This window comes from Pelodiscus sinensis, chromosome 5 (assembly GCF_049634645.1).
Source record: "Pelodiscus sinensis isolate JC-2024 chromosome 5, ASM4963464v1, whole genome shotgun sequence".
Classification (NCBI taxonomy): domain Eukaryota; kingdom Metazoa; phylum Chordata; order Testudines; family Trionychidae; genus Pelodiscus; species Pelodiscus sinensis.
In genome coordinates, this window is record NC_134715.1 from 28,068,584 (window position 1) to 28,088,706 (window position 20,123).

Consider the following 20,123-nt stretch of genomic DNA (forward strand, 5'->3'; position numbering starts at 1 on the left):
ACAGATGTCTTATAATTAGCACAAGCCTGGCACTCCGGAGATCTAGGGTTTAATTCCTTACTCTGCCAAGGTCACTTTGGGATCTGAGACACACAGAGACTCTGTAAAATGAAGGTAATACTTTATCTCTACTGCCCCATCTTAGAGGTGTGCTGCAAGGATAAACACATTATGAATTGCGAGATACTACAGAGAGGGGGACGGCTGCATGAACCATAGCGAGGTAAAATTCAGACCAGCCAGGGGCTTTGTCACCCTTGTTCTGCAACCTTGTGTGTCTTACAATGTCTTGCTGTAGTAGGTCCCACCTTGGTCACTCACCTATGACACACACGGTGTGACTTGTGTTTAATGGCAGCTTGCTAGTTACACTCTGGCTCTGACCATCCTTGGTTATAGTGCAGTATAACCTTAAACCACTTACCCAGTCCAAGATTCTCCCCACTTCCCTGAAACGTATTCCCTGTATTGCCCAGCTCTGGCCTGGACCCATTATTCCTCTAAGGGAATAATACAGCATGTCATCATCTTTAATACTTACCCAGACACATCAATTTACGCACACTGGATTAAGCAAGTTTATTAACTACAGAGATTGAGATTTAAGTGATGAGGCAATGAAAAGTAATGAGGCATAAGTCAGAAAGTTACATGAAAAAAAACCAAGACAAAAATACTTAAAACTACATTAGATTCAAGCAAAATTACTCAGTCTTGCTAGGAGCATTCTGTATTTCAGGGCAGGACCCATCCCCCTTTCTAACTGGAAACTAACAGAAAGCCAGTCTCTGAAGGGAAAAAACTTCATGCTGTTCTTCACTCGGGTTATGTCTATATGGGGGAAGGTTTGGCGACAAAAGTGCTATCAATATGCAAGTCGCCAAAAGTAAAAATTGGTCAAATCAGTTTTTCTGCCTCCCATTGTCAACATTTCCTGGCCACACTGCTAGATTCCTGTTGACAGATAGAGCAAAGCAATGTGGATAACCATCCCACAGTGCAGTATTGTAAGAAGGCAGAGCTGATCTCCTCACTTCTTAGGACTCCCTCATAGCTTTGTAAGCTCTCCATACTAAGAAAGCAACGCAACATAGGAGTCTTTCCATGCAGCGGCAGTCTGCCTACTGTTGTGTTCCTCGTGCAGGGCAGAACAGAAGCACTCCAATATTTGTTCTTCGTTCCCCAAATGGAGCAGCTCACTCAGCTGTCAGATATTTCCTAGAGCTTTGAAAGGGGAGGGGCCATGCCTGCAGGCCAGCAGAGATCACAAAACATTGAACACAGCCATCAAGGTAGGCATTGTGGGATACTGGAGGAAGCCAGTACTCTCAACAAAACAAACAGCAGAGTCCACACTGGCTCTTTGTCAACAATAAAGGGAGGGAAAAAGGAAAAGCATCCAGCTCTCAAGAAACTTTTGCGTCACCAAAACTATTTTTTCCTGACAAAAGTTGCACTGCTGTGTAAACTCTCACTGCTTTGTCCCCAAAAGGCAGTTTTTGGCAACAACATGTGCCCGCGTGGACAAGTCCTAAGATGCAAGTCTTTGTCCCAGCCCCACTTTCTTGCCTAATAATGGCCAAGTGATAAGTAATGGTTCATTAAGCTTTTCTCCCCACACGACTGGGACATCAGCTTTCCCTTTGCGTTTGAGAAACTGGTTTAATCATTAGACCAGTGGTCACCAACTATCGAGATCTACAGGTAGATCTTGGAGCTTCTGACCAGTGATTTCAACTGATTTGGCTGAGAGGCCATAGTGCCAGAACTTCAGCTGCCCCTCCTCCTATTGCTGCGCATCTCTTGCCCTTTGCCTTGGAGCTGTTTCCCCCCCTCCCCAACACACACACACACACACACACACACACACTGAACCCTTCTGCTTGCTGTGCAGGACATGGGAGGAAGAAGAGGGTGCTGATATCAAGGTGCCCGCCCTCCCCCCACTCTGTATCTTATCTCCACAGAACAGAGTGGGAGGGCACAACAGGACTTGGGATGGAGTTTGCTGACTGCTTTTGGGAGTGGTGCAGGGCCAGGGCAGGAGTGAGCCTGCCTTAGCCCCATTGCACTACCACCCAGGAGCTACCTGAGGTAAGCAAGGCCCAGCTGGAGCCTACATCCTGAACTCCTGACCCAGTTATGAACCTCCTCCTGCATCCCAACCCCTTACCCTAGCCCTGACCACCCCTACATCCAAATGCCCTGCCAGAGCCTGCACCTAGAACCCCCTCCTGCACCTCAACTGCCTATCCCAAGCTCATTTCAGAACTCCTCTCACACTGCAAATCCCTTCATCCAAGACCAGAGCCTGCACCCCAAGCATCTGTCCTAGCCTTGTGAAAGTGAGGAAGGAGGGAGAATGGAGTGAGCAGGGCTAGGGCCTCAGATAAGGGGCACAAAGGAGGCAGGGCAAGGGTATTTGGGTTTGAAGTAGATGTTGGATTGCACTTAAATTCAAAAAGTGATCTTGTGCTTAAAGGCTGGAGACCACTGCCCTAGCTGTAACTGGGAAATAAACTGAAATCATGGCTGAAGTGTATGTTCATAACTTTACATATAATGTTGCTAAATGCACTTTTCTGTGATATTAGTGATGAGCAAGATGTGAGGTAACTTGATAACTCAGAAACATACCTTGTATAAAGATTATTACAATAGTGTGACAGCAGTCAGTATAACAAATACAGAGCTCCTCTTTTTGCATCTTTCATCTTGAGCAATGACAATTCAATTTCATTTCTGTTCACAATCCTTTTTCACATTCTTACTGATGCTTTTTTTTAAAAAAAGACTCTGCAGGGTGGTGTTTAAAGACAACTATTTACAGTGGATTTTTTTTAAAAACTGTGAAAAAAGTTTTATTTCTCTTTAGTTGTATAAAACTTTTTTTTTTTAAATTCCAATTTGGAGACAAATTTAAAATCAATGCTATGCCTGAGAAAGGTCTCAGAAGAGCCTGCTACATCTCCTTACCCGTTCTTGAAGAAGTTCTACTACTTGTTGAATGCATTCATTCACGTCACAGGAGTCAGTTTTCAGCACCAGTTCTGGAGCCTCAGGCTTTTCATACTCTGAGTCAATGCCAGTAAAACCTGCATAAAAGAAAACAGAATTGAAAATTCATCCACATTTCAGAATGGTTCTTATAGTATTCAACTGTGGCTGTGTGGTTGTGGACAGACACACAGAGTACACAATTTTAATTTGACGCTTTTTGTATGCTTGACTTCTTTTTTTTTTTTTTTAAATGAGGCCCTTTATTATTAATGCCAGATCTTTCTAAATGCAGGCATCTATGGTAAATAACAAAATATATCATGGATGAGGAAGAAGGAAAGTAGTGTTGTAAAAAGCACAATGTTCGACCACCTTGAGTTACTAGATACACACCCTTTTGGCTGACCTTACCATAAGTCGCTTTGATACTGAATGCATTGTTGAATAATCTAAGTATTTTGCTTATCTGTATTTAAGATTACAGAAATTTTTGATTCAATGAGCAACGTTCTAAAGGGCAAAACTTCAGGGTTTTTCTGGCACATTGGACTGGTTAATACAGGTGAAGTAGTTAACTGAGCTAATAAAGCCTGCGACACATGGCTACTGCACTTCTGAAGACTGTATTTACAACCCAAATCTGAGACCATATCATTTTCTCTGCCTTCTCTACTTAACATGCTACTCTGAAACAGAGGAGCTTCTAACCAATCTAGGGATGTAAGAATGGTCAATTGGTCAACTACCTGATAACCATCTGATAAACCTAGGCTTAAGTTGACTACTCGTATTTCCCGCCCTCCCACCACCTCTTACTCCCCCCCCCCACACACACACCCAGCCTCTATATCAGAGGCAACAAATGAGGGGGGAATCAGGAGCCAGTGCTTGGGAGCTGGTGCTGGCTTCAAAGTCAGGTCCTCCCAGCACCATCTCTGTGGTGTTTGGGGGGAGAAGCAGGGGAGGAAGAGGTGCTGCACCTCTGCCTCTTCAATGTAATAAGAACTGGGCAGACCTACTCGGCTGCAGCTCTGCAGTTTAAATATAGTAGGAGCTGGGCTGCCTGGCTCCTCCTACATTTAAATTGCAGCGTGGCAGTGGCCCCTTATCGACTTATTGTGTATTCCTTAAACCAATCATGCCTTTCTTCCACAATCACTGCCATGTAAATCCAGGTATGTAGCAAGTAGTTTCTGACTTGATGGCTTAATTTTCTATAGAGGAAAAAAAGAGGGTGGATTCTCTGTAACTTGACGACATTGAATCAAGATTTCAGGACTTAACTCAGCAAGAAGTTATGGGCCTATTGCAGGCTCTCTTGCCTGCAACATGCAGGTGGTCAGTCTAGACCTGTGGTGTTCAACCAGCCACTACTGCAGATACTGCTATCGCGAACTACTCACCCTCAACAGGCAAATAACCACATGTGGCTTTTGGCTAACTTGTTGGACACCATGGGTCTAGACAATCACGATGGTCCCTTCTGCCCTTAAAATCTATAAGATCGAGTAACAGATACTATACAATACTGTTTTGTTTCCAAATACAGCCACAATTACTATGGCTAATGACCACAAGTTCCAGGACTACTATCCAGCAAAAAGGTATTCAATCCACTAGGATGTTTTCCAGCTTTGTTTTTTTTCCCCCCGTAGTGGGGCAGTGGAGCTTATTTGTGGTATTAAAATGCAACAAGGCATCAGTGCACAGCCATAGCTTTTTCAGCACCATAGAAATAAACTATTTATAAAAGCGATCTTCGTGATGCAGTTTTATAGAAGGAATGGCTGTGCATGTACTTTTCCATAACTTTTTTGGAAGGCCATTATTAGCATTACAGCAGTGTCTACACATGGAAACTGGATCAGGTTCCCACAGTGGTCAGTATCAATACAGAATGAAAAAAAAAATTGTTCCTGCTCTTAAGAGCTTATCTTAATACAGAAGCTAGATAAAGAGTGAAAGGGGAAACAGTCACAAAGAGGCAACTTGCCCAAGGTTACACAGCAGGCTTGGGGCAGAACAGGGAAGCGAAATCAGCATTTCTGAGTCCCAGTCCAGTTTCTATTCACTGAACCATACTGCACCTTAATGAGATGTGGCCCAGAGTGTGCCTTTTTTATTTGTCCATAGACCTGATCATTACAGCATCAAAGTCGAGCATGGAAAAGGAGTAACTATACTGAAATTCACCTTTAATTTCTCCAGCCCGGGCTTTTTTGTAGAGCCCTTTGACATCTCTCTTTTCACAGACATGCAGCGGAGCATCCACGAATACTTCAAAAAAAGGCAAACTTGAACTTTCATGAATTTTTCTGGCATTGTTCCGATCCTGAATGGGAGGGAGGGGGAAGAGGGAAGGGATATTAACAGATTTTAAATACAATGTTGAAGCAGAAAAAAATATTTGAAGGACATTGGCTTACTTAAGATTGCAATCACAAAAAAATAGAAATTTTTCTTCCACAAAGTACAAAATACATAGGATTAGTAGGTCTACTGCTCTTTGCAAAGTAAAATTGACACTAAATTCAGAGGTTGTTTATACAGAACTGTATTTTATAACCAAATTATATATACAATGAGCTATTCTATTTCATAACTCCTAATAGTTTTGACTATGTGTTATCTCCATATTAAGAAGTTAATCTACCAGTCTCATTGAAGCCTTAAAGAGATGTCACTTACCATTGTGGCTGTACTCTCCACAACCCTCCCCACCAAACACACACACTTTTTGGGGGGGTTTCCACAGAACACCAGCTTTCCTTCTGCATGCACCAATTTTGACTAGGCTCAATAGACTATTTTACACAGCTCAAAATACCACACACTCATTTTACAAATATGGTCCTGCTGAAAGACTTCCAATCATTAGTCATCATTAAAAAAACCAAATCATTCAAATATTAAATCTAGATTTCTTGATCCCTAGATAAATATACATAGTGCATGCGTGTGCGTATTTTTCTCATCTCCAGAATTTCTGGCCTGCTACAGAATCCTGAACTATCCAAACTATTCTTTAAAAAACACTGCCCAAAGAAATACTGATGTAATTTTCACTTTGAAATTGTCATATTATAATCATCATGCATAAAACTATTTTTGAAGACGCTCCCTGCTGTCCCTTCACCAACTCTCTCCCTTTCAAGTTCATTGAGTCAATTTCCACGGACACAGTGAAATTCTTCACAGTATAAAATGAGCACACACATTTAGTCTGTATTTCCAAAAAGCCACATCTAAATACACATGCAAAACCACATTCAACAATAAACTGAACAAGTTGAACAGTTACCTACGCTGCATACTCAACTACATATTCTGCTTGCACAATTTAGGCCCAATTTTTAGAAGTAAAGGCTATGATATATATTTGGAAGTGGGGGAAGGAGGTTTTAACAAATGAATTGTCACCTACAGTTGTGTCTTTAAGGCAACTCAAAGGAAATTGAAGCTTGCATACTACAATTTTATACTACAGTGAAAGCTTTGTTGTCCGGCACTCTGTTAACCAGAAAACTTTGTTAACCAGCATTGCTCCCAGCCACAATACTGTCATATCTTCAGGCGCACAGCGGTTTACCATTATTGGCTTAACAAGTACTAATCATCTTTAACTCAAAACAGAAATGAGAGAATTGCCTCACACTACAAAACTACCAATATTAAAAACTTGAGTTTTACTATTATTGTCCGCTGGTTTTTCCTAGGTTGATGGGACCCTCAGATACCCAGAATTTTTAGATAACCAGAATGCCCTAATCCCTGAGCGTGCCGGATAACACAGGTTTTACTGTATATTCATCAGCTCAGAAAGGCTAAATGAAAGATGCCTAGAGCTCAATTTTTTTCCCTTGAGTGGCACTAACGCATGTTTTCTTCAGTGAGACTGCCGATATAACATTCTTGGGACAGCAAAACTAAATGCATCCTGTAGCAACATAAATATTTATCAGGACAATATGTTTACCTGGGTATAGGGGGAGATAAAACTAGTGATGCACACCAGACCAGCATCTGCAAACAACTTAGCAACCTCAGCAATACGTCGGACATTTTCTTCCCTGTCTTCAGGACTGAAGCCCAGATTCTTATTAAGGCCTTGGCGAATATTGTCACCATCCAATGTGTAGCATGGAATGTCGTGGCACACTAAATACTCCTCCAGTGCCATACTAACTGTGGTCTTCCCAGCACCGGACAACCCTAAATTAGTCAAAAACAAAATACAATCTTGGATCAATTCACCATTCAACTGTCACCACTTAAGGAACTAGGAGAAAAAATATAAATGTCATCTACTTCCTCTATTTATATTTAGTCACTCTCTCATGCCCCTCAATATTTTTAAGCACATGAAGGAAAACTTAACAAGAGTCTATATGAATAGGTGCTCCATGGTCTACAACAAGAAACTGTTGATTGCACTGTTAATTCTTCCTTCCAGACTTTGACTACTGAGAGAAATACCAGACAGATTAAACACTGCTCACACACCAGCAACATCTATGGATCCAACAAGAATTCAGTTTCGATTGTGCTGTCCAAACAAGTAAAACAGAGATGGCTCATCTTCAGAACATTCTGAAGTATTCCCCCTCCAGTTTTAAAATCATGTCTTATGTTGTGCACAGATATAGCCTTAAACTTTTTTTGTATTTCAAACACTTAGTGAGATTTTCAAAAGCAAAGATGCGCCTTTAACACATGTCCCACGGAGAGTCTTACGCTTTTTTCACTTGCCACTTTTGAAAAATCCTATCTTTTAATAGTGCAGCTTCAAGATTTTTCTGAAGCAGCCTCTCCAACTCTGTCTGGAGCCTAATTAGGCAACAAAGGGCCAATTTCATCCTGTGATTACTTTAAAAAAAAAATCAATCCTTTTGCCTCTGGTTTTCCACTAAGTCTGCCTACCTAGGTTCTTAGAATCGGCCATACTTATATTTGAAGGTGGCAGAGGAAACTCACATCATTCCCTGAGGCAAATTTCTAGTACTAAGTCACCAGAACTATCAGTCCATCATCTTGGGGTACATGATTTCCATTCATATTCTTTTTCTAGCTTTCTGTTCCCACAGACCTTAATCCTCCCTTTCTCCTCTTCCTCAACAATTTCAAAACTGAGGTCAAGCTGTCATTATGGAAGCAGCTACCTGGAAAGGTGGTCAAGTAGGCAGCTAAGCATAAGTTCTTATTGCAGCTGTCTGGAAGAGGTGTTTCTAGAATTTGAAGATTATCACTAATGCCGATCAAGGCTGGTGTGCAGTGGTGTAGAGATGGGGAGAACAAGGGCATCAAGCTATTACCCAAAAAGTGAACAGGATATAGCAGACAGCACTTCAAATGTGTTGCTTGCCTCTCTGGCTGACATTTTTTCTCTTTTGTCCTTATCAAACCTTTCACACAAGCTTTATTTATACCAGGGAAAGTTCCCATGATACAAATACAATTTGTCCCCCCTAAGATTATAGCACCACACCTTTTGTCCACCCACAAAAGTGATCCAAACTGTTAACAAGTAGGGTAAATTACTGTTTTATTTACTTTTTATCACTTCAGCCTTTAAAAACTCCACATCAGAGAGTTAATTTAAAGGTCTGGTAACACTGCCATATATTTCAATAAATAAATGAAATAACTAGTCACCTAGCACAGGATTTGGGAAACATGCACCCAAAAAAGCAGCATTTCTCTTTCCTCCCACAATTTCTTTTATCCCTGGTCATCTGACAAATACAGCTTAAAATGATGACCAGAAGCCCCACTGGTCAGCACTCAGCCAAAGTGCATTCAAACAGATGGGCTTTGCCTTGCACCTGCAACGCCTACAGGCTCAGGTTGGGTTGTCTTAGTCCAAAGAGAGGTCAAAGTGAGAAAATACCAAAGAAAAATGGCCCTTATAGACAATGCTTAGCCAGTAGCCCCCTGCCTTATTCCCGGCCCGGTCTGTCTTTTTATTTTTAATCAGAGGATCGAGCTCAAGAACCTGAGCTGATTGCAACTGTGGAACCAGGAGCCCACCTCTGCCCATACCATAAATAGACAGGAATCATGCCAAGCCACTTAAGACCTTGTAGGTCAAAAGCCAACACCTTGAACTTCACTCTGAATCCAATGGGCCGCCAGTGCAGTTTCCACAGCAACAGTAACTCTCTGAAAGCGCCACTTAAACAGTGCGCTGTATACTGCGCCTAGTTATACTTGCAGATGGATGTTGTGCAAGTGTAAATCGTTCAACAAGACCTCTCACAAACGTGCAGCAATATACTAGCAGCCTTTTAAAATTCCTCTAACAAACTTCTTCTGGGAGCTATGCTAGGAAGAGAGAGATAAATACTCAGACAAATTTGCAACTGAAGCCCTTTAGAAGAGTGGTAAGTGTGAACATAAAGCAAACGTGTAAGGATATAAGCACTGACACATTTGGGTTTAAACCATTGCAGTACAATGGGTTTATTTACATACAATTCAACTCTCATCTAGAAAACACCTAGAACATAAGAACATAATAACGGCCGTACTGGGTCAGACCAAAGGTCCATCTAGCCCAGTATCCTGTCTACCGACAGTGGCCAGCACCAGGTACCCCAGAGAAGGTTGACCGAAGACAATGATCAAGCGATTTGTCTCCTGCCATCCCTCTCCAGCCTCTGACAAACAGAGGCCAAGGACACCATTTTATCCCCTGGCTAATAGCCTTTTATGGACCTAACCTCCCTGAATTTATCCAGCTTCTCTTTAAACTCTATTATAGTCCTAGCCCTCACCGCCTCCTCTGGCAAGGAGTTCCACAGGTTGACAACACGCTGTGTGAAGAACTTCCTTTTATTAGTTTTAAACCTGCTACCCATTAATTTCATTTGGTGTCCTCTAGTTCTTCTATTATGGGAACTAATAAATAACTTTTCTTTATCAGCCCTCTCCACACCACTCATGATTTTATAGACCTCTATCATATCCCCCCTCAGTCTCCTCTTTTCTAAACTGAAAAGTCCCAGTCTCTTTAGCCTCTCCTCATATGGGACCCGTTCCAAACCCCTAATCATTTTAGTTGCCCTTTTCTGAACCCTTTCCAAGGCCAAAATATCTTTTTCGAGGTGAGGAGACCACATCTGTACACAGTATTCAAGATGTGGGCGTACCATAGTTTTATACAGGGGCAGTAAGATGTTCTGGGTCTTATTTTCTATCCCTTTCCTAATAATTCCTAGCATCCTATTTCCTGCAAGCCTGACCAAGACCCCACTGTACATATTTAGAGAGAAACTTTTGCTCTTCTACACAAACATCATGTTTTAGTGATAGAGATGTAGCCGTGTTAGTCTGGTGTAGCTGAAACAAAATACAGGACTATGTAGCACTTTAAAGACTAACAAGATGGTTTATTAGATGATGTTTCATTATGTTTTAGGAGACCCGTGATCCAGGGAACCCTTCCCCTTTCCAAAAACTTCTTTTCAACAAAACAAAAATGGACTGAATATCTTCTTTTACAGACAACTCTAAACTCTCTTTAGGACATAAGCAAACCTTTCTCTACCCTGTGAAATTTCTTGAACATAAGCAAACCTTCCCTGCCCATACATTATCAGTAGACTTTTTGGTTTAATTTAAGCCTCGTATCCACATTTAGCAAGAAAAAGTTGATATGAAGAAAAGGGAAAATAGAATTTTCACACAAAAATGAAGAAAAGCTTCATAAATCCATGCATAAGGCTTGGTTGTGCTGTACCTGTTAACCAGACTGTGCAGCCACGAAAGCCGCCTCTTGTCCCCACCACTTGGCCTCTCTTGCTCCTGCTGACATGATGAGCTTGATAAGTGACATTGGTAGCTCTCTGCATTCCCTGTAAGTAACACAGTTGATTAGGTTAAGTTATTCACACATACAAAGTTGAGACTGGCAGGCAAACCAATAAAAGCAAAGAGAATATACAATAGATTCTCAGCTGCATAAAGCCAAAGGGCACAAAGCAAGTCAAACAGACCACCTGTGTGGACCACATACAGTATTATACTCCCCATTTTCCACCACTGGAGTGTCTGGCTAGTCAATTACTGCAATAAATTGGATTGGCTAAAATTACAAGGTTGGGTTCTAAAACCTTCTTATTTAGGTAATTAGAAAAATCAGATTCTTGCAGCAGTACTGTAAATTCTTTAGAGGAGAAACTATTCTCACAGTTCCTATTATAGGGCTTACCCTTGGCTCTTTTCTAAATTTCTCTAAAAGGGGCCCTTTCCCCTGCAAATTGTGGTCTGATTTCCAGTTTCGCACACACACATCTAGCTCACCATGCCATTCGGTAAAACTTTCAACCTTCTGTAAAAGGTAACCTGAAGTTTAACAAATAGTATTTCCACTCAGTTGTATGTACTGAAAGACCCTGATCAACTTATTTAAAAAGCATTCATTATGACTATTTCCAGTAGCACCCACAATGTCATCCTCCATATTATCTCTGTCCAAAAGCCCTCAAGGCACTCACAGTGTCAAAATTAGCTTTCAAAATAAAGGACCCAGGACAGACTATTGCAGTGCTTCCATTGCTGGCTCTCCCAAACTGAAGCAGAAGTCAGATTGGTTTTCCCTAGTGTTCCAGAGAAAGCTGTAGGCAGCAGTAAGTGACAGAGAACAGGTCATTGTCATTCTGCTGCTTGAAAGAACTGAGAAGTGTAGCAGAAAGAAGCACTGCAGCCATTCACTAGGGAGAACAACTGGCCAAGGATAAATTAGCAGAGACACTCCACAACCAGAAAGCTGAGAGAGTGAAGGGACGACACAACCCCCCCGCTGTGGGTATACTTCCAGTGGCAACGCTCAATGTCAGGAAATCTTAAGATTTCCAAAGACACCACCTTGTTACAAAACCCAGAATACACTCCTTTCCTAACAGCGTGACTCGTTTTTCATTTTGCAGGTCACGTTTAAACCCAAAACGCTCAATCCTATTTCCTCTCAAGTAAATGACAAAACCCCCATGACTCTAAACAAACTAGATCTTCTAAACAATCTCGAGAGCAACTATTAGTATAAGTTGCACTGAGATTCAATGGTTGTTAATTTGTTCTCAACTGAGCATAACTGGGTTTTGATGCAATACAAATGTGCCTAATCTAGACAGTCTATCACCAAATTGTGCAGCTAGTGCTACAGAAAATAGAATTATGAATAGTGAATGATTCACAGTAACCTCAGGAGCTCTAGCACCGCTAGCCTAAATAATGGAAAGTTACATCCATTTCTGTACTGCATCTAACCCTAGTTTATTTTGCCCTCTATGCTTGGCATGTTGCATTATGTTTGACAAACTATGATTCTCTAGAAAAAACTTAAAAAGACAACAAATGGTCCTGCAACACATTAGACCAGAACTGGGCAAAATACGGCTCAGGGGCAAGATCTGACCCACTAAGCCTGTGTCTCCCAACCTTTTTATAAGTACCCCCTTTAAAAGGGGTAAGTATAAGTACACGAACACCTACAGTTGTCAGACACACAACATTTTTTTCTAGCATTGCAACACATTTGTTTAAACACCTTAATCGTAGCCAGGCGGGCGATTACATTTTTGGGTGTAAAAAGTCCAAAAATAATGAAGTGTTGTAAAACATAAAACAAAAATTTAGTTTTCTCCAAATTTCAGGAGTGTTGACATACTCGCACCCAGACTTCTGCGGCTCACTGCATTGCAGGGAGGGGAAGACTTTGTGTGATCTATCTGCCCCCAGCCCAATCCTCAGCTCCTATCATCTGGAAACAAGCAGCCTTTAGGAGCTGAGACAGTGGCCTGGGGGATGGGGACAGTGCAAGACACACACATGGAGGGAGCAACTTGCAGTTTTAAGCATCTGGGGCTGCAGCAGGCAGGGAGCCCAGCCTGCCTTGGGGATGCTGCAGGGCTGCTGGCTTGGAGGTGCCTGCCTCTAGCAGCCCTTCCCCTCCCATACCCCATCTCTCTCCCCCAAGTCATTATCCAAACCTCTGCACCCCCCCCGCCCCACGTCAAAACTCCCTCCCAGACCCTGTACCCCCTCAAACATCCCTTCCCCCACGCCAGAATCCTCTCCTGCATCCAGACATCCTCTTAGACTCTGCACCCCAATCTCCTTCCCCAGGTCACCATCCAAACCCTCTATAGTCTGCACTCCCTTTTCCCCTTCTCCCAGGTCACAATTCCTTTCCAGACTTTGCACCCCCTCCGAAAACCCCTCCCCCAGGCCAGAATCCTCTCCTGCACCCATACCCCTCCCTGACCATACACCCCAATCCCCTGACCCAGGTTACAATCCCCTCCTTTGCCCCAACTCCCTCTCAGACCTCACACCATCTCCTGCATCCCAGTCCCTTACTCCCTGCGCCCTTCTGCACCCAACCTCTATCCTAGATCCCACATCTCCTCTACAGAAAAGTGTAGCCCTTAACCACTTTCCAAAATCTTGGAGTGGGCCCCCCCACCAAAAGTTATTGCCCAATCCTGTCTTACAGACTAACAAAAATATAGATAGTATCATGTCCACTCCGTATGGCTGAAGAAGGAAAGGACTGGGAGAACTGACATAGACTTCTGTATTCAGCTTGATTTTTGGCAAAGAATTTTCAACATTGGTACACTTGGCAGATTTAAATACCTCCAGAACAAAAGGGTTTTTAAATAATTCTGTGGCCATGTTTTCCAGCTGACCTCAAGGCACCAGACATTTACCAAGCATATGAGTCAGGGAGGTAGGTGAAAAACCAACCAGCTAGTAACAGCACAAAGAAAGAGCAGAGTAAGATATGAGGCAATGGCTACCAGCCTGATCTGCAGCACCAATGTACATTTGAATTTTTAAATGAAAGTTTGAATTCCACTCTTACGGTTCAGAATCTTTCCATTTCCATGCAATATTTCCATTCAAACAGTAAGCAAATAGGTTTCCCCAATTCTTGTTCTGCCTGCCTGCAGAAGTTAACAAGGAGGCTTTTATAAAGCTACAAGCACTGTATTAAGTCAGTAACCACACAACTTTGGAATAGATTCAAGAGACAAACAAGTTCAGGTACATATAACAAATTAGAGATGTGCCAGTAAACTAATTGGCTAGACTCACTTCCTGATTTAAAAGAAGAAAAAAATACATTTGGAGCACACACTGCAGTAGAGAACAAGATTATTCATTCAGGACTGCCCACCCAGTTACATTTCACAGAATAAACCATTCACTTGCGAAAGAGTAAACGTTCCAACATCTATAAATATTGATTTTCCAGAAAAAAAATGTATATACCACTGATACAGAAAATCTAGGACATCCCAGAAATATTACATTCCTTCAACACAAAGACAAAAAAACAAGCAAATCCCAGTCCTAATGTTTGAAAACAATGTTCTTTGTTAAGGAATATGTCTCAGGGAAGCATGTAACATACATTTACTATCTTAAGTAAACATTTGTAATAGCTGCCCATTATCTAAAGTGAGATTTTCTATAGCATATAAGTCACTAATGGTCAGTAAGCACATCTAGACTGCCCGAGGCTTTCGAAAGAAGATATGCAAATTTGGCACAAATTTACGCATCTTCTTCCAATCCCATTTCTGGAAGAGTTTTTCGGGGGGAAAAAATCAGTCTAGATGCAGTTCTTTCAGGGAAAAAAATCCCTTTTTTGAAAGAACCCTTCTTCCTAAAAAAGTGTGTACAGGGTGATTTCAAACGGTGAGGTGTACAGGGTTATTTCAAAAGGTGTTTCCCCTCCACCCCGAAAGAACCGTGTCTAGACTGCTTTTTTCCCCAAATATCTCTTCCGAAAACAGGATCAGAAGATATGCAAATTTGTGCTGAATTTGCATATCTTCTTTCAAAAGCCGCAGGCAATCTAGATATGTCCTAAGACTTGCGCTCTTATGTTAGTTTGGTGCTTTTGGAAATCCCACATTTGAGACCTCAAAGTTAAGCAAAACAATATTATGTTGTACCAGTTGCCAATATGCAACTGTTTTAATTTTGCGTATCACATTGATATGTTAGGAAAAATTCTCACAATGTGCAGTTTTCCAAAATATTAAGTTGATTTTAAATGCAAATTTAAATTATAGAATGAAAGACTGCCAAAGGACCAGAAAGTGCTAGAACAATAAGCACACAAAGTCTGAAGACAGTGTTCCCTGGCAATAAAGTTTATGCATATCTAATTTCTTTCTGAAGAAGTGAACTGTTAATTTATTCAGCAATTTGTATTTTACAACATAAATGCTGACAAAGCCTTTATGTACATCAAACTGGATGGTGCCATTATAATAAGGTTTATCTACAATGTGAATCACCACTGAATGTATATAATTAGATGTATATAAAATGATCCATTCTTTTTGGCCAAATTTAGCAGCACTTTTAAGATTTGTAACAGGTAAAGACCATAAATACTTTTCAAACGTCAACTGAATGAATGCTCTCAACATCTTTCATAGGAGGGTCAGTCAATATGGCCACTGAGTGTTCTGCTTCTTCTTGTGTAGGGATCTATTCAGTGAGACCACAAGTGTCCAGATTCTCTCTCTTCCTATGGCGAATTCTGCACACTGGCTGCTCTTGGACCAGGACCTGGATTACAACCAACTGGGATTTGGAACCTACAAGAGTTTCCTTTCAGAAACCTATGAGAGCAACTGATTAACATGAACAAACAGGTATTGTTTGTTTATTCTTTCATCTAATACTACAAAGCAGGCAGAGACAATATATAAAACAAATGAGTCCTACACTGAATTGGAAGAAACAGCCTGCACCATTTCCAACATGATCCTTCAGTCTGAGTGAGTTTTCCCAGACTATCAACTTTTTCCACAGATACACCCAGGGTAACAGCTCTCGGTTTATCCCAAAAAATCCTTCCCTTTTTTAGAATCTCTGATCCTGTACTTAGTCATGGAAAAAATAAACCATTCTAGCCTGGAGAGAGACATTCAGGTTAAATCTTGCCCTGCTGATGTTTCAGCCATGTTATCCCAGGCCACATCTACACTGCAATTGCAGGCCAAATCTATACCGTGCCAGCTGACTCAGGCTTATGGGGCTTGGGATATAAGAGTCTGTTTATCTGTGATGTAAACCTTCAGGCTCCAACTGGAACCCATGCTCTGGGTAGCCTCCTACCTTTGCAACACACTCCACAATTGGTCATTATATCAATATAGGAGATTGACAAACATAGTAGTATCTTAAGAACAAAGTATGTTTTAAGGTTTAAGTATCATGCTGAATTCCCCAGTAACCTTGCTTAGGGGGAACATCTAGCACAGTGGTCCCCAACCAGTAGATCAGGATCTACTGGTAGATCTGGGAGCCTCTGACAGGTGATCCTGACTGGTTTGGCCAAGAGGCTATCAAGCACAGCACTTCAGCTGCCCCTCCCCCTACTGCTGCAAATCTCCTGCCCTTTGCCTTGGAACTGTCCCTCCCACTGGGCAGCCTCCTGCTTTCTGTGCAGGGAAGGGGAGGAAGTGCAGGGCATTGATGTCAAGGTGTCCCTCCCACTCTGTATCCTTTCTCCACGGAGCAGAAAGGAGGCACAACAGGACTTGGGATGGAATTTGCTGGCTGCTTTAGGGAGTGGTGCAGGGCCAGAGCAGGGGTGAGCCTGTCTTAGTCCCACTTCACCACCAACCAGGAACCACCAGCAGTGCCCAACTGGAGCTCACATCCACAACTCCTGTCATGAATACCCTCCTGCACCCCAAGCTCCTGTCCTAGCCCTGAGCACCCCCACATCCAAACACCCTCCCAGAGTCTGCACCTAAAACCCCCTCCAACATCCCAACTGCCTGCCCCAAGAGCAGCTCAGAGCCCTGCTCGCACTCCAAACCCCTAAATCCAAGATGAGAGTCTGCACCCCAACCCTTTGCCCCATCCTGATGAAAGTGAGTGAGGAAGGGAGGAAGATAGAGTGAGCAGAGGCAGGGCCTCAGAGAAGGGGTGGGAAGGAGGTGGGGCAATGGTATTTAAATTTGAGTAGATCTTGGATTGCACTTAAATGTGAAAAGTGATCTCTTGCTCAAAAAGGTTGGAGACCACTGATCTAGCACATACAGGTGAACTTAATAGCATTTGCATCTTTACCTTTGCAGGTCAGTCACATCAACACAGTTTTAAGTGTTCATCAGTACTACAGAAAACTCAATAAATGTACACCGACAATTGATATTAGCCGTTTTAATTATTTTAAAAACATTCCTAAAATTACACTACACTGAGGCACATTTGCCATTGACCCATTTAGACTATGTAAGCAAGTTATACAACCTTAAACTCAACAGAAATGGGGAAGGATGGTATTAAAATCCCAGATGATACACAAACATTGCAGGAGATGTTTTTGTTTATTAAAAAAAAAACCCACACCAAACAATGCACTAACTAGGGGGAAATTGAAACTGACTATAAAACAGAGGTAAATGACTAGTTTGTTACATTTCATCTCAGTTCAACAAAAGACCAGCATGGTCAGTGGTGAGTAGGTTTTAGAACAAATGTTTCAAAAACATATGGAGATATTAGTAACTTGAGTTTTTTTAATATTTCATTTTAACCAGTATTTTCTGCTGCTGCCCAGAATGTCATAAAATACTAGGTAAACATGCTTTTAATTCATTCATGCATAAGCCCAATGCTGTCAGAGTGTCTTCCTACCCTAGAAGCCTGAAAACAAACAGCTTAAGAGCAAAAGATTAAAATATTTCATATGCTCCTTATTCCTTTTGACACAGAATTAAGAACTTCCAACAATTGAATCTAATAAGTTAGTATGGCAACATCTTACAGGCACGTTTTGACCAGAAGTATTATCTCTAAAAACTAAAGGAAAGATTTGAACACTACACAATTTAGCAACAGAGTTCCGACTTATTTTGTCTAACATTCACCAGGTCCTACAGAAACAGGTAATGGCTTTCAATGTCGAAGTTTCCTTACCAAATGAATATACAGGAAACTACAAACCACTACTCTGGCAATAGCTGCTTGATTATTTTTACAATATTAATGGTACCATAAGAGATACACAATATTTTATTATGACAAGGAATATGCCCCAGCTCTCCTTCTCACAGCTGATTAAAAACAGCACTTTTTTCAGAATCTCAATGATTTTTCACATGCTCTTAAGGATGGCCTCTTTTTTCTCTGAGTTTTCTAGTCTTTGGCCTGCACTGTAAATTGATCTGCCCATGTGCCAGTACCTCGATGAATAAGAACCATGGTTTTCGTTGTTTGGCTTTAAAAAAAAAATCTTACTTTGACAGCTTTCCATTTAGCCACCACATTACAAAGAACCTCAGTCTTTAGCTGCCCCGCATTTATGAATGGTTACTTTGTACACTGAATTCTTCATTTTCCCCTCTTCCAACATATCTGAAGCAGAGACACCAAGGTGCAAAAGACAGAAGTGAAACCTTGAAATCAGCATTTTTCCCCATGCAACTCCCCTCCCCTTTTGTCCCCCAGAGCCCAACTTTCAAAACATAAAAGGATCCACAAAGGCAGAAACCCAGGGTGAGGGGAGATGTGCTGGTACCCTGTCTCACTCGCTTAGGGGAGGCAAACTTTTATGGGTATATTCATTTTAAGGGAGCATTTACCATCTCTCCCCTGGGTAAGGAAGATGCCGACGTTACAATGAGACAATTCACAATCCCATTGCACCATCACACCCTGCCCATTGCACCGTGCCCCATCCATGTACCACGCTTCCAAGTCACCCTTGCTGGAAACACCCCCCAACACCTTCTAATCCCCCCCCCCCCCCCCACATACACACCGTGCGCATCCTCCCTCCCCGCCCCTCACCTTTTGCAAACTGCAGACCCAGCCCGTGCAAGGCGCGAGCTAGACCCTCGCCCCAGGCGGCTGGTGCAGCTGCCTCGCTAGAGCTCAGCAACCAGGTCTGCAGCCCAGCCCAGCCCTGCCACATCAGCACAGGCGGAGCACGAGCCGCCAGCTTCCCCGCGTCTCTCCCGCCTCCCCCGGCCGGCGCTCACCCAGCTCTGCACCGCGTTGCTCAGCTTGACTTTCTTGCTCTGGCTCCCGGGCCGTTCCATCACCAGGGAGGGGCGTGGGAGGGGGGAGGAAGGAGGGTTCCAAACGGCAACCCCGGGGCGTAGGGGCGGAGAAGAGACTCTTCGGATGCTGCCGCTCGCGCGCTCAGAACCAGCTTGCGTCGCTGAAGGGGAGGGGCTGACGCGCGCCGCCAGCCTCCCGCTACGCACCGGGGGCGGGGAGAGAGAGGGGGGGTGCGCGACTGCGTCATGCGCAAGGAGCGGATTGCACCGTGACAGACAAGAGGGAGGGGGTGGACTAGGAGTCGGCGCTTCCGGTGTCGCCGCTCTAGCCGGGCGGCTCATCTTCGCTCGTTTGTCCCCGAGAGGGGGGCGGCGCAAGTCCTCCAGCTCCCCCCCGCCCTGCTTGGCTGTGTGGAGACGGGGCCTGCCTCGCGCTCTCTGCACGGGGGCAGCCCATTGCCCTCCCCTGGCCAAGGCCCCTCGTTGGGACACGGGCAGTGGAGCACTGGGGGGTCCCCACGAGCACACAGCAGGGCCCGGTGGAAGGGGAACATAAACCAACGAAATAGCCCCCTCCCAAAGGAGAAGTGGAGACACGTTGCCCTAACGGCTCTTGAGCCACACCACGGTCACGCCACGTTGCTTCACGTGGTCACCGCACTATGTATTGCGATATAGTTGACGAAAGCTTGGCTCAGCGTTGCCGTTTGGTTGCCACACACTGTGTCATTCTACTGCTTTGTCCGCAGGTTGTAGAATGACAGCAAGTTCTATCATCGCAAGATGGTACTTTGACACACCACCATGATTCTTCATTGCATTAGTCAATGTGCCAATGCAGCCTTAGGAATTCAGGACACACATTTGTCTTTTAAGACTGATGTATACAAATAGTAGCCCCCTTTTGATTGTTCCCAGAATGTTTCTCAAAAAGCATCTTTAAAATACTTATTTGTGATATAATTTGACATAACACTGGGATTCTACTGGAATAAGTTGCCTAAGGAGGTTGTGGAATCTCCTTCTCTGGAGATATTTAAGAGCAGGTTAGATATCTATCTGGGCTGGTCTAGACGGTAC

General features: G+C 43.0%; 1 protein-coding gene across 2 annotated transcripts in view; it reads right to left on the reverse strand.

The window, feature by feature from the left end:
• Positions 1 to 19,236, reverse strand: part of PAPSS1 (3'-phosphoadenosine 5'-phosphosulfate synthase 1) — a 60,654-nt gene extending 41,418 nt beyond the window's left edge. The window contains exons 1-5 of one of the 2 annotated variants that reach the window (XM_006119302.4): positions 19,023 to 19,236; positions 10,739 to 10,853; positions 6,977 to 7,212; positions 5,194 to 5,332; positions 2,977 to 3,095 (exon numbers count right to left, since the gene is read on the reverse strand). In XM_006119302.4, the coding sequence (XP_006119364.2) occupies positions 2,977 to 3,095; positions 5,194 to 5,332; positions 6,977 to 7,212; positions 10,739 to 10,853; positions 19,023 to 19,082 (669 nt within the window). In that variant the 5' untranslated portion in view covers positions 19,083 to 19,236. Of the gene's footprint in view, positions 1 to 2,976; positions 3,096 to 5,193; positions 5,333 to 6,976; positions 7,213 to 10,738; positions 10,854 to 18,831; positions 18,996 to 19,022 lie in introns of those variants that run through there. The other variant, XM_006119303.4, reaches the window with a different exon arrangement.
• Between the last annotated feature and the right edge of the window lie 887 nt (positions 19,237 to 20,123).